At 40.0% G+C, this 13,752-nt stretch overlaps 1 protein-coding gene across 1 annotated transcript; it reads left to right on the top strand.

The window, feature by feature from the left end:
* Positions 1-12,084, top strand: LOC116014095 (heterodimeric geranylgeranyl pyrophosphate synthase large subunit 1, chloroplastic-like). The gene is made up of 4 exons (XM_031254091.1): positions 1-364; positions 449-650; positions 9,988-10,253; positions 11,931-12,084. Exons 1-4 carry the CDS (start codon positions 72-74, stop codon positions 12,082-12,084), a joined length of 915 nt encoding a protein of 304 aa, XP_031109951.1. The 5' UTR covers positions 1-71.
* The last annotated feature ends 1,668 nt before the right edge of the window (positions 12,085-13,752 follow it).

Raw genomic sequence — 13,752 nt, 5'->3', positions numbered from 1 at the left:
TTGGTCCTATGAAGATTATTCAGGCTAAAGTTGCTAAAGCATCATAAGTTGAAACGAAGCTACCCAAAAAAATGGTGCTCCCGGCAACTTTCCACTTCGAAGAATACATGGCAACCAAAGCTATAAAGGTTAACAAAGCGCTAGACGAGGCGGTGCCGTTACCGGAGAAGAAGCCAATCAAGATTCACGAGGCGATGAGGTACTCGCTTTTTGCCGGAGGAAAACGCGTCCGGCCGATCCTCTGCCTCGCCTCGTGTGAGCTAGTCGGAGGGGACGAAGCGGCGGCCATACCCATGGCTTGCGCGGTGGAGATGATCCACACCATGTCCCTCATCCACGACGACCTCCCCTGCATGGACAACGACGATCTCCGCCGCGGCAAGCCCATCCCCTGCATGGACAACGACGATCTCCGCCGCGGCAAGCCCACAAACCACAAGGTCTTCGGCGATCTCCGCCGCGGCAAGCCCACAAACCACAAGGTCTTCGGCGGAGAAATGGCCGTTCTCGCCGGGGACGCCCTTCTTTCCCTCGCGTTCGAACACGCGGCTGCGAAAACGACGACGGAGAAAGTTTCTCAGAGCAGACTGGTCCGCGCCATCGGTGAACTGGCGGCGGCGGTGGGGGCGGAAGGGCTGGTGGCGGGGCAGGTAATGTTAGATATTATATTAATCAAATATAAATCACAAGGAACCTGACCTGAAACTTTAGGATATCCATTGTTGTTGGTATTGCAAATCTGCAGAATAACATTAGTGTTTTGTCTACCATCTCTCTCCTGAATTCTGGAACTGAGAGGACTGTTTTACTTAGAAGCCATTAATTTTTTTTAAGGTGCCTACATACCATTAATAATTGATGGGTGTAGTTTTCGCGGTGGATGGAAAGTAATAGGTGGTAAAACGGGAAGAAGTTCCCGAGTATCGTTCTCAAAGGATGGCAAGGAGGGAATTCAAGCGGTAAGGGGATTAAGCACAAGAGTGTTTAGTGTTTGAAAGCTAACCCAAACATAGGTAAGAAAGGTGCATGAAACATAAGGAAAATAAGGAACAAACAAAGGAAACAATTAAGTGGAAAGGAGGATTTGGATATTGCAACTCATATAGGTATCCTTGATTTCCTAAGATACTAGGCTAGCAACACTTAGATAATGAAAATGAGGCAAGACAACTATGCCAACGCCACTCTCGTGGTCATTGGCCTATCATCTAGTCCATAGTCCCATTCTCATGGCAACTAGGCTAGGTGAGGCAAATTATCGAACACATGGTGTGCTATTTGCCTTCCAATCCCCCTTTTCTCAAAGGTGGGAAGGAAACGTGCTAGGCTAGGCTAAGGAGTATCCCTACTCTCGTAGGTGAGACTCCTTCTCCAAACACCTCTCATATAGGTTGATCATTCCCACACAAGAGTCAAAGAAGATCACCATTCACACAATCAAACTCATAATCAAAGCAATTGCAAAACCTAATTGATCAATTCAAAGCTCAAGAACATCCATAAAACATTGCTCAATCCAAATCCACAAAGATCTATCTAATCATACTTGAAATTGAAATAGCAAAAGGCAAAAGTAATGACAAGAAATTAAAAGGAAGACTTAGCTAGGAATTGAACTTTGAATTTGAACTTGAACTTGAAATTGAACTTTAATCTTGAACTTGAATGTAGATCACAATCTTGCAACAATGGAATTCTTCTCTAATTCTAATCTAAACTAAGAATTGCAATGTGGAGTGAATTGGGAATGTGGAGTGAATTGGGGGAGATCTCTCTAGGCTAATCCTAGAGAGAGAAATATTCTAAACTGATCTAAAATGAAAATGTGATGGATCCCCTGAAAAATGGCTCCATTCCCCTTTTAAATCTCGCAAAAACCGCCAAGTTCCGCGATGGACGCCAGGGTGGACGCGCGTCCACGGGCGCGTCCACTGCGATAAATGCTTCCAGACTTCAACTTCAGAGAGGGTTCTGATGGACGCCACCTTGGACGCGCGCGTCCACTGCGCGTCCACAGCAGAGCGAACCAAACTTCAGAGAGCTTAAAATTGGACGCGGGCGTCCAGGGCGCGTCCGCTTCGCGTCCACAGCAGACTTCGGTTCTGCTGTGCGAGAATCAGAGAGCGAAAAGTTGGACGCAAGGGTGGNCCTCCCCTGCATGGACAACGACGATCTCCGCCGCGGCAAGCCCACAAACCACAAGGTCTTCGGCGGAGAAATGGCCGTTCTCGCCGGGGACGCCCTTCTTTCCCTCGCGTTCGAACACGCGGCTGCGAAAACGACGACGGAGAAAGTTTCTCAGAGCAGACTGGTCCGCGCCATCGGTGAACTGGCGGCGGCGGTGGGGGCGGAAGGGCTGGTGGCGGGGCAGGTAATGTTAGATATTATATTAATCAAATATAAATCACAAGGAACCTGACCTGAAACTTTAGGATATCCATTGTTGTTGGTATTGCAAATCTGCAGAATAACATTAGTGTTTTGTCTACCATCTCTCTCCTGAATTCTGGAACTGAGAGGACTGTTTTACTTAGAAGCCATTAATTTTTTTTAAGGTGCCTACATACCATTAATAATTGATGGGTGTAGTTTTCGCGGTGGATGGAAAGTAATAGGTGGTAAAACGGGAAGAAGTTCCCGAGTATCGTTCTCAAAGGATGGCAAGGAGGGAATTCAAGCGGTAAGGGGATTAAGCACAAGAGTGTTTAGTGTTTGAAAGCTAACCCAAACATAGGTAAGAAAGGTGCATGAAACATAAGGAAAATAAGGAACAAACAAAGGAAACAATTAAGTGGAAAGGAGGATTTGGATATTGCAACTCATATAGGTATCCTTGATTTCCTAAGATACTAGGCTAGCAACACTTAGATAATGAAAATGAGGCAAGACAACTATGCCAACGCCACTCTCGTGGTCATTGGCCTATCATCTAGTCCATAGTCCCATTCTCATGGCAACTAGGCTAGGTGAGGCAAATTATCGAACACATGGTGTGCTATTTGCCTTCCAATCCCCCTTTTCTCAAAGGTGGGAAGGAAACGTGCTAGGCTAGGCTAAGGAGTATCCCTACTCTCGTAGGTGAGACTCCTTCTCCAAACACCTCTCATATAGGTTGATCATTCCCACACAAGAGTCAAAGAAGATCACCATTCACACAATCAAACTCATAATCAAAGCAATTGCAAAACCTAATTGATCAATTCAAAGCTCAAGAACATCCATAAAACATTGCTCAATCCAAATCCACAAAGATCTATCTAATCATACTTGAAATTGAAATAGCAAAAGGCAAAAGTAATGACAAGAAATTAAAAGGAAGACTTAGCTAGGAATTGAACTTTGAATTTGAACTTGAACTTGAAATTGAACTTTAATCTTGAACTTGAATGTAGATCACAATCTTGCAACAATGGAATTCTTCTCTAATTCTAATCTAAACTAAGAATTGCAATGTGGAGTGAATTGGGAATGTGGAGTGAATTGGGGGAGATCTCTCTAGGCTAATCCTAGAGAGAGAAATATTCTAAACTGATCTAAAATGAAAATGTGATGGATCCCCTGAAAAATGGCTCCATTCCCCTTTTAAATCTCGCAAAAACCGCCAAGTTCCGCGATGGACGCCAGGGTGGACGCGCGTCCACGGGCGCGTCCACTGCGATAAATGCTTCCAGACTTCAACTTCAGAGAGGGTTCTGATGGACGCCACCTTGGACGCGCGCGTCCACTGCGCGTCCACAGCAGAGCGAACCAAACTTCAGAGAGCTTAAAATTGGACGCGGGCGTCCAGGGCGCGTCCGCTTCGCGTCCACAGCAGACTTCGGTTCTGCTGTGCGAGAATCAGAGAGCGAAAAGTTGGACGCAAGGGTGGACGCATGGTGGACGCGCGTTGGACGCGCGTCCACTGGGGCGTCCACTGGGCGTCCATGGTGTATTTCGCACTCCAACTTCGACTCGTGAATCCTTCTTCGAAATCTAGCCATTTTCTGCCTTTTTGCCCATCTTTTTACCTACAAAATGATTAACCAAGTGTGGAACGGGGTCCAATGGCAATATGAAGCATTCTAACGCAATAAAGGGACAAATCAAACACAAAAGCTACGAATTGTGCACTAGACGATCCGATAACAACCTTATAAAGATGGCATCTTTTGCACTTATCAAACTTTCCACACTTTAAACCTTGCTTGTCCTCAAGCAAGCTATCATCGAATCAAGCACACATAAGTGAAAAAGATGCCACAACTTTGATATTCAAGCAAGCTAAGACACAAGAATGATGCATACATTTGAAATCAATACATTCCTTAAGCTATCATGAAAATGTGTTCTTAAACAATCCTTCGATTCTCAATAACGACTATCCCAAGAACAAAAATCCTTTGGTAAAAATAAAGCATTTAGATTACTTCCAATTGTCATACGAGTCAAGCATGCAATCCAATAAAGGGTTCACCAACCATTTAAAGCGGGCCACTAGTCGAGCCAACTAGTGGGACCGATGTGCACAAACCAAACCTATTAGACCACCCTTATAACCTCAAGCCCCCTAGATTCTAGCGTGATAAACAAAAAGGCTTAAAGGTTATCTACTACCCCTCAAGACCGACCATCGGGCTGCCCGATCTCACATGGAGCTCCATGCTTTTTCGAGAACTGTGCAATGGGTGCCCGGTCCCAACGGGATAGATCTCTCCTTTTCTCATTCCCCAAGATAACCTCATCGGGCTACCCGACTTCACATAGATATCCATGCTTTTTCGAAGACGGTGCAATGGGTGCCCGAATCTCAGCGGAATGGCTCTCTTCAATTTTCTCATCTCCCAAGACCTCGTATCGGGGCAACCGACTTCACGTGGATCTCCACGCTTTTTCGAAGACAGTGCGATGGTTGCCCCTAACTTGCCCTAGCGAGACGGTTCATCTTTTTCATATCCTAAGGTGGCCACATTGGGCTCTTTTGGGGTTTTTGGCCTCATTGGGCTCTTTTGAACAACTTAAAGTAAAGCATCACCTTCACAACCCCACACTACACCTTCGGGAGAGCAAAACAAAGAAAATTAGGTTCAATTCCGGGCTTAGTAAGCATTATATTACTAGGTTTGATAGGTGCACACTCACACTTCGTTACCTCCTTGACTATGGTCCGGGTTAAATGAGAGGTGAATATCACACAATCAAGCAACAATTCGTCAAATTTAAACAAAAGTATAAGAATTTTCTTCCACGGGATAGTCCTAATTGAGAAACAAGGGTTCATTCAAAACACACATTTTCCCAAAATAGATTAAACAATGTATTCATTTCAAACATATCCAACATTCTAAGTCAAGCAATACTTTTGCAAATCAAAGTCTTCAAGCACAAAGGTGCTTCTCTTTCACACTTTAAAACGAACATCGTCCTCGATGTTCACACTAAACACAAGGTGGAAAAGTCAAAGGTCTCAACATAACTATGCCCCTTTCCACACTTTAAAAGTGTGTTATGGGCTAACGGATCACACAAACAAGCTTTTATGAAGGATTTCAAACAAGCAATGCAATGTCACCATCTCCCGGTTTCCACACTTTAAAAGGCAAGCATATAGGCAATGAAAATAGGTAAGGGAGATAAAGAGACTCCCCTTAGCTCACTTTAAGTGCATTGCCTTTAATCATGGTGGGAAAGGCATAACCTCTTAGCGTTGAGCCATATATCAATTTCCCTACATCATCAACAAACACATTGCAATACTACAAACCATATTAGAGAATTCAATTTCCATCAATGCAAAACTTATTGAAAGCAAAAGTAAACAACAAAAACAAAATGCATAAAAATGTAAGATAACCTCGGGTTGCCTCCCGAGAAGCGCTCCGTTTAACGTCCGTAGCCCGACGCAACTTTCAAACCTTCATTCCAACACACTTGGACGGGGACAAGTCCTTTTGCCCCATCCACTCTTTCTTCAAGATATGCCCTCAAATGCCGGGCATTGACAAACTCCTTTAATTCTATACATAGCATACTCTTCCAAAGGTTGCAACTATCTATGTCCATGAGTATGCTATTCTCTTCCACTTTACCTCTTTTTTCATTTTTCTTCTTTTCACCAATCTCCTTTTCATCATTTCTCACTTTCTCATCAACTTGCTCCCTAACACTCTCATTTCTTGTTTTTTCCTTGTCCTCAACCTCTTCTTTTACATTCTCATTTTCAACCCCTTCTACCATTATTTCTCGTTTCTCATTCTCCCTCTCTTCATCACTATTCAACAAAACATCCCTTTCACTTCCATCCATTTCCTCCTCAACTTCTCCAAGAGATTCATGAACATACATAGCATCATCAATACAATCATCAAAGAATTTCAAGAACTCAACATCATTCAATTCACACACATTCGCATCATCATGCACATCATCATCACCACATACCATCTCATGCAATTTATCATCATTCTCATTAATCAAAGCATTATCATCAAATGTGAAAGATTCAAGGTCATCATTATCTTTTAAAGAAACGGAAGAATTGTTTTCACAAGGATTGGAAGAGTTGCTATCATAAGAATTAGAGAAATTATCCACACATGACTCTATTGAATTATTCTCCATAGAATTGAAAGAATTATTTTCACAAGTATCAACACAATTTTCATCATCATCATCGGAGGAGTCAAATGAATCACTATCACTAAAGTCATAAGGGTTAAGAAAATTGACCTCATTATCAACATCTTCAATTATGCAATTATTTTCACTAGGCATATCTACCACTTTTTCAACTCCATTATCAACACAATCAATGTTAGCATTATCAAAATGAATAGGCACATGAATATTATCACAATCATTATTCTCATCACACATGTCGGCCCAAGATTTAGAAATTTTATCACCAAGAGTAGTGCTAACACTAATAGGGTCAAGTGTCTTACCACATGCAAGCTCAATAGTGTCACCACATGACTTTTCCTCTTCCCACACTATCTCCACATCACCATCACTCTCCTTTTCCTCAACATTCTCATATTCTTGCTTCCACCCTTCCCTAATATTGGCCATTTCTTGCTTTAATTCTTCTATCCTTGCCAACATCTTGTTCTTCATGTCTTCCATGTTTTCCTCCTCATATGGTTGCATCATGTACTCCTCATTCTCATAGTGGTTGGACTCTTGATCAATTTCGTCCCTATGGTGATTGTACCTACATTCACATGGGAAGTTAGTCTTACATTTCTTGCAATATGGGTACTTTTGGCATTGATACCTATAGTGAGGCCCTTTACAAGCATAACAAATCACTTGTCGATTCATATCTTCAAGCATGTGTTCCTCAATGGTCTTGAAGCGGTCATTCGGGTCTCTTGGCTTGGGTTTCAACAAATGGTCATACATGTGCTCGATAATAGATTTCTTTTTGGGTGGAGGTGTGTTTTGAGTGTACGATTGTGGAGAGTAGGATTGGGATGGGTAAGAGTCGTAGGATTGAGAATTAGAGAATCTTCTTTGTTGAGGGTAGTCATCATCCTCGTCATAGTGGGTAGATTGGTAAGATTTTGAATTGTAGCTTTGGTGAGATGCACTCCTCCTATACCCCCGGTATTCATAAGAATAGTCTTCTTGATCACGATAATCCTCCTCATAATCATCCCGGCAATACCTAGGTGTCCGGTATTCCCTTGAATGATCATAAGAGATGTCTCTCCTTAGTGGTTGTGTCCGACTTGAATGCTCATAATCGTGACTATGATAGGACTCTTGGTAACTCTCCGGTGGTGGGGCTCTTCTTGAGTGGGTGTAGTCACCATCTTCTCTTTCATCAAATTGAGCTCTTAGTGATTGCCTTCTTGGTTGGTATTCTTCTTGTGAAGATCCATATGTCCTTGAGTAAGGTTGTTCATAGTCCTCATAATCTCTATAACCATAGGGGTTAGAAACTTGAGCATTATAGCCTCCCCTTGGTTGCCTATGTCCTCCTTGGTCATCATAGTAATCCTCTTGTTGATATCTTGCTTGAGAATACATTATAGAGGATCAACCTATCAACACAAAGACAAGAGAGTGTTTTGCAACTAGAAGTAGTTGCAAGTGAGAGTAGTAGCAAATGAAATGACAAAAAGATTAAAATGTAAACAAAGTAAATTGCAAAAATAGAAAGTAAATGGGGGGGTTAGACTCTCTAACTTGAACACTTGCTCATGTTAATCCAAAGGCACTTACTACTCAAAAACCGATGCCATCCCCGGCAACGGCGCCATTTGATGGGTGTAGTTTTCGCGGTGGATGGAAAGTAATAGGTGGTAAAACGGGAAGAAGTTCCCGAGTATCGTTCTCAAAGGATGGCAAGGAGGGAATTCAAGCGGTAAGGGGATTAAGCACAAGAGTGTTTAGTGTTTGAAAGCTAACCCAAACATAGGTAAGAAAGGTGCATGAAACATAAGGAAAATAAGGAACAAACAAAGGAAACAATTAAGTGGAAAGGAGGATTTGGATATTGCAACTCATATAGGTATCCTTGATTTCCTAAGATACTAGGCTAGCAACACTTAGATAATGAAAATGAGGCAAGACAACTATGCCAACGCCACTCTCGTGGTCATTGGCCTATCATCTAGTCCATAGTCCCATTCTCATGGCAACTAGGCTAGGTGAGGCAAATTATCGAACACATGGTGTGCTATTTGCCTTCCAATCCCCCTTTTCTCAAAGGTGGGAAGGAAACGTGCTAGGCTAGGCTAAGGAGTATCCCTACTCTCGTAGGTGAGACTCCTTCTCCAAACACCTCTCATATAGGTTGATCATTCCCACACAAGAGTCAAAGAAGATCACCATTCACACAATCAAACTCATAATCAAAGCAATTGCAAAACCTAATTGATCAATTCAAAGCTCAAGAACATCCATACAACATTGCTCAATCCAAATCCACAAAGATCTATCTAATCATACTTGAAATTGAAATAGCAAAAGGAAAAGTAATGACAAGAAATTAAAAGGAAGACTTAGCTTGAAATTAAACCTTGAACTTGAAATTGAATGTAGATCTCAATCTTGCAACAATGGAATTCTTCTCTAATTCTAATCTAAACTAAGAATTGCAATGTGGAGTGAATTGGGAATGTGGAGTGAATTGGGGGAGATCTCTCTAGGCTAATCCTAGAGAGAGAAATATTCTAAACTGATCTAAAATGAAAATGTGATGGATCCCCTGAAAAATGGCTCAATTCCCCTTTTAAATCTCGCCCAACCGCCAATTTTCCGCGATGGACGCACGGGTGGACGCGCGTCCACGGGCGCGTCCACTGCGATAAATGCGTCCAGACTTCAACTTCTGCGAGCGTTCTGATGGACGCCCGGGTGGACGCGCGCGTCCACTGCGCGTCCACAGCAGACTGCTGCACAGACTTCAAACTTCAGAGAGTGAAAAATTGGACGCAGGGGTGGACGCCTGGTGGACGCGCGTTGGACGCGCGTCCACTGGGGCGTCCACTGGGCGTCCATGGTGTATTTCGCACTCCAACTTCGACTCGTGAATCCTTCTTCGAAATCTAGCCATTTTCTGCCTTTTTGCCCATCTTTTTACCTACAAAATGATTAACCAAGTGTGGAACGGGGTCCAATGGCAATATGAAGCATTCTAACGCAATAAAGGGACAAATCAAACACAAAAGCTACGAATTGTGCACTAGACGATCCGATAACAACCTTATAAAGATGGCATCTTTTGCACTTATCAATAATATACTCAAATAATACAACTACTTAATAATACAAATACAATATATTATATTATATATATTTTAAAATAATGTCTGTGGCCATAGCTGATGGTATTGGCTGTTGGGACGACAAACTTGCAGAATAACATTAGTGTTTTGTGTACCACATCTTTCCTAGGAAACTTTGGGACAACTATTTTACTTAGAAGCCTACACAGATACCACAACTACTTAATAATACAACACGATATATTATATTATATATATGTGAAATTACTTGCAGGTTGTGGATTTGAGCAGCGAGGGGAAGGCGGTGGACTTAAAGGAGCTTGAGTACATTCATATCCACAAGACCTCAAAGCTTTTAGAGGCCTCAGTGGTATGCGGTGCCATTATTGGCGGAGGGAGCGTGGTTGAGGTGGAGAGACTAAGGAGCTACGCGAGATGCGTTGGGCTTTTATTTAAAGTGGTGGATGATATTCTTGATGTCACAAAGTCGTCGGAGTTGGGGAAGACAGCGGGGAAGGATTTGAGCAGTGAGAAGGCGACGTTATCCGAAGCTGATGGGAGTTGAGAAGGCCAGAAAATTTGCAGATGAGCTGGTGGAGAAGGCGATTCATAAGCTCAGTTACTTCGATGCTGCTAGAGCGACACCACTCTATCATCTTGCTTATTATCTTGCAGATAGACAAAATTAATTTTAACCCAGATAGCTTGTAGTAGCTCAATGGTACCTCTTTATCTTTACTCTTTGTATTTCAATGGGTGCACATTTTGTAATTAACTGTATTATGTTGAAACATAAACCTTTTGTTAATATTATGAGGGATGTTACATTATTTGAGAGTAATCTTGCCATGTTTTAGTTAGATTAGTTTAGGATTTCACAATTTTCAAATGTAGGAGATTTACACTTTGCTATTGATTTTACTAGTTATTTCTAGATTTTATGTGTTCTTTGCTCAATTTTCATGGAATATCTAGGGAATATATTCTGTTATTTAGACTGTATCTTTAAAAGATGATGAATTGCAAGTTGACATGTAGCATTCATTACTAAGACCACATTTATCTATTGCAAGGTAGATTCAAATACATTAAATATTTTACCCTTGATTTATCACCAAGTTGATTTCACATAGTATACACATTTAAATATTGCCGACAAACTTTCTCATAAAGCAAAGACTATCTAAAAATTAATTACTCAATAAAGTCCAAACTGCACCAGAGAGCATTATACGGGAAGAGAATTTGTTTTTTTTTTAAAAAGTTTTTTTAATACAAATGACATGGGTTGCAAACTTGCATCTAGCTTCTACAACCTTCTGTATTTTTTTTTATTTGATGTGATGTGAAAGTGAGACTATCAAAAAGTATGTTGGTGATGAATACGTCGATACTCACCAAAAAAATTATTCACCACCAACATACTTTTTGGTAGTCTCACTTTCACTTCACATCAAATCAAAATAAATAANAACTTCGACTCTTGAATCCTTCTTCGAAATCTAGCCATTTTCTGCCTTTTTGCCCATCTTTTTACCTACAAAATGATTAACCAAGTGTGGAACGGGGTCCAATGGCAATATGAAGCATTCTAACGCAATAAAGGGACAAATCAAACACAAAAGCTACGAATTGTGCACTAGACGATCCGATAACAACCTTATAAAGATGGCATCTTTTGCACTTATCAATAATATACTCAAATAATACAACTACTTAATAATACAAATACAATATATTATATTATATATATTTTAAAATAATGTCTGTGGCCATAGCTGATGGTATTGGCTGTTGGGACGACAAACTTGCAGAATAACATTAGTGTTTTGTGTACCACATCTTTCCTAGGAAACTTTGGGACAACTATTTTACTTAGAAGCCTACACAGATACCACAACTACTTAATAATACAACACGATATATTATATTATATATATGTGAAATTACTTGCAGGTTGTGGATTTGAGCAGCGAGGGGAAGGCGGTGGACTTAAAGGAGCTTGAGTACATTCATATCCACAAGACCTCAAAGCTTTTAGAGGCCTCAGTGGTATGCGGTGCCATTATTGGCGGAGGGAGCGTGGTTGAGGTGGAGAGACTAAGGAGCTACGCGAGATGCGTTGGGCTTTTATTTAAAGTGGTGGATGATATTCTTGATGTCACAAAGTCGTCGGAGTTGGGGAAGACAGCGGGGAAGGATTTGAGCAGTGAGAAGGCGACGTTATCCGAAGCTGATGGGAGTTGAGAAGGCCAGAAAATTTGCAGATGAGCTGGTGGAGAAGGCGATTCATAAGCTCAGTTACTTCGATGCTGCTAGAGCGACACCACTCTATCATCTTGCTTATTATCTTGCAGATAGACAAAATTAATTTTAACCCAGATAGCTTGTAGTAGCTCAATGGTACCTCTTTATCTTTACTCTTTGTATTTCAATGGGTGCACATTTTGTAATTAACTGTATTATGTTGAAACATAAACCTTTTGTTAATATTATGAGGGATGTTACATTATTTGAGAGTAATCTTGCCATGTTTTAGTTAGATTAGTTTAGGATTTCACAATTTTCAAATGTAGGAGATTTACACTTTGCTATTGATTTTACTAGTTATTTCTAGATTTTATGTGTTCTTTGCTCAATTTTCATGGAATATCTAGGGAATATATTCTGTTATTTAGACTGTATCTTTAAAAGATGATGAATTGCAAGTTGACATGTAGCATTCATTACTAAGACCACATTTATCTATTGCAAGGTAGATTCAAATACATTAAATATTTTACCCTTGATTTATCACCAAGTTGATTTCACATAGTATACACATTTAAATATTGCCGACAAACTTTCTCATAAAGCAAAGACTATCTAAAAATTAATTACTCAATAAAGTCCAAACTGCACCAGAGAGCATTATACGGGAAGAGAATTTGTTTTTTTTTTAAAAAGTTTTTTTAATACAAATGACATGGGTTGCAAACTTGCATCTAGCTTCTACAACCTTCTGTATTTTTTTTTATTTGATGTGATGTGAAAGTGAGACTATCAAAAAGTATGTTGGTGATGAATACGTCGATACTCACCAAAAAAATTATTCACCACCAACATACTTTTTGGTAGTCTCACTTTCACTTCACATCAAATCAAAATAAATAAATAAAAAATTTTTAAAAAAATACTAAAGGTTGTAGGCAAGTTTGCAACCTATGTCATTTGTATATTAAAAAAAAAGAACTTTTTTAAAAAAATTCTCTTCCCCTATAATGCTCTCCGGTGCAATTTGGACTTTATTGAGTAATTAATCTTTAGGTAGTCTTTGATTTACGAGAAAGTTTGTCGTCAATATTTAAATGTGCATACGATGTGAAGTCAACTCGGTGATAAATCAAGGGTAAAATATTCAGTGGATTTGAGCCCACCTTGCAATGGATAAATGTGGCTATAGTAATACTCCATGTCAGCTTGCAATTCATCATCTTTCAAAGATAAATCTAGTCTAAAGTAATAGAATATATTCTCTAAATATTCCATAAAAATTGAGCAAAAACACAAAAATTCTATAAATAAAGAGTAAAATCAATCAAAGTATAAAGCTCCTGGATTTGAAAATTCTGAAATCCTAAACTAATCCAACTTAAACTTGGCAAGATTCCTCTTAAATATGGTAACATTCCTCATAATATTAACAAGAGGTTTATGTTTCAACATAATAGAGTTAATTATACAATCTGCACCTATTGAAATACAGAGAGTAAAGACATGACTATTTACTTATTTTTTTAATTAAAAAAAAAAAACACATGCCATGGCAATCGTCCATTGCAGCTTGGCTGCGTCTTCTCCATCAAACTGCGCCGAAAAGTTTTTTTTTGTAATTAGTTTTATAAGATATATATAATTTTTTAGTATTTGAATAGAATTCCAGTATTCCACCTAAGATGCCATGTATGCAAAGTTGATAGGTTACCTTTTGAGTTTTGATAACCTCTTTATGTTAATTGCACAAATTTAACAAGTTTAAGGGTTTAATTGAAAGTTTTTT

Source organism: Ipomoea triloba, chromosome 3 (genome assembly GCF_003576645.1).
Source record: "Ipomoea triloba cultivar NCNSP0323 chromosome 3, ASM357664v1".
NCBI classification, from domain to species: Eukaryota; Viridiplantae; Streptophyta; class Magnoliopsida; order Solanales; family Convolvulaceae; genus Ipomoea; species Ipomoea triloba.
The sequence above is the reverse complement of the archived record's forward strand: the minus strand, read 5'-3'. Positions and strand labels throughout refer to the sequence as shown.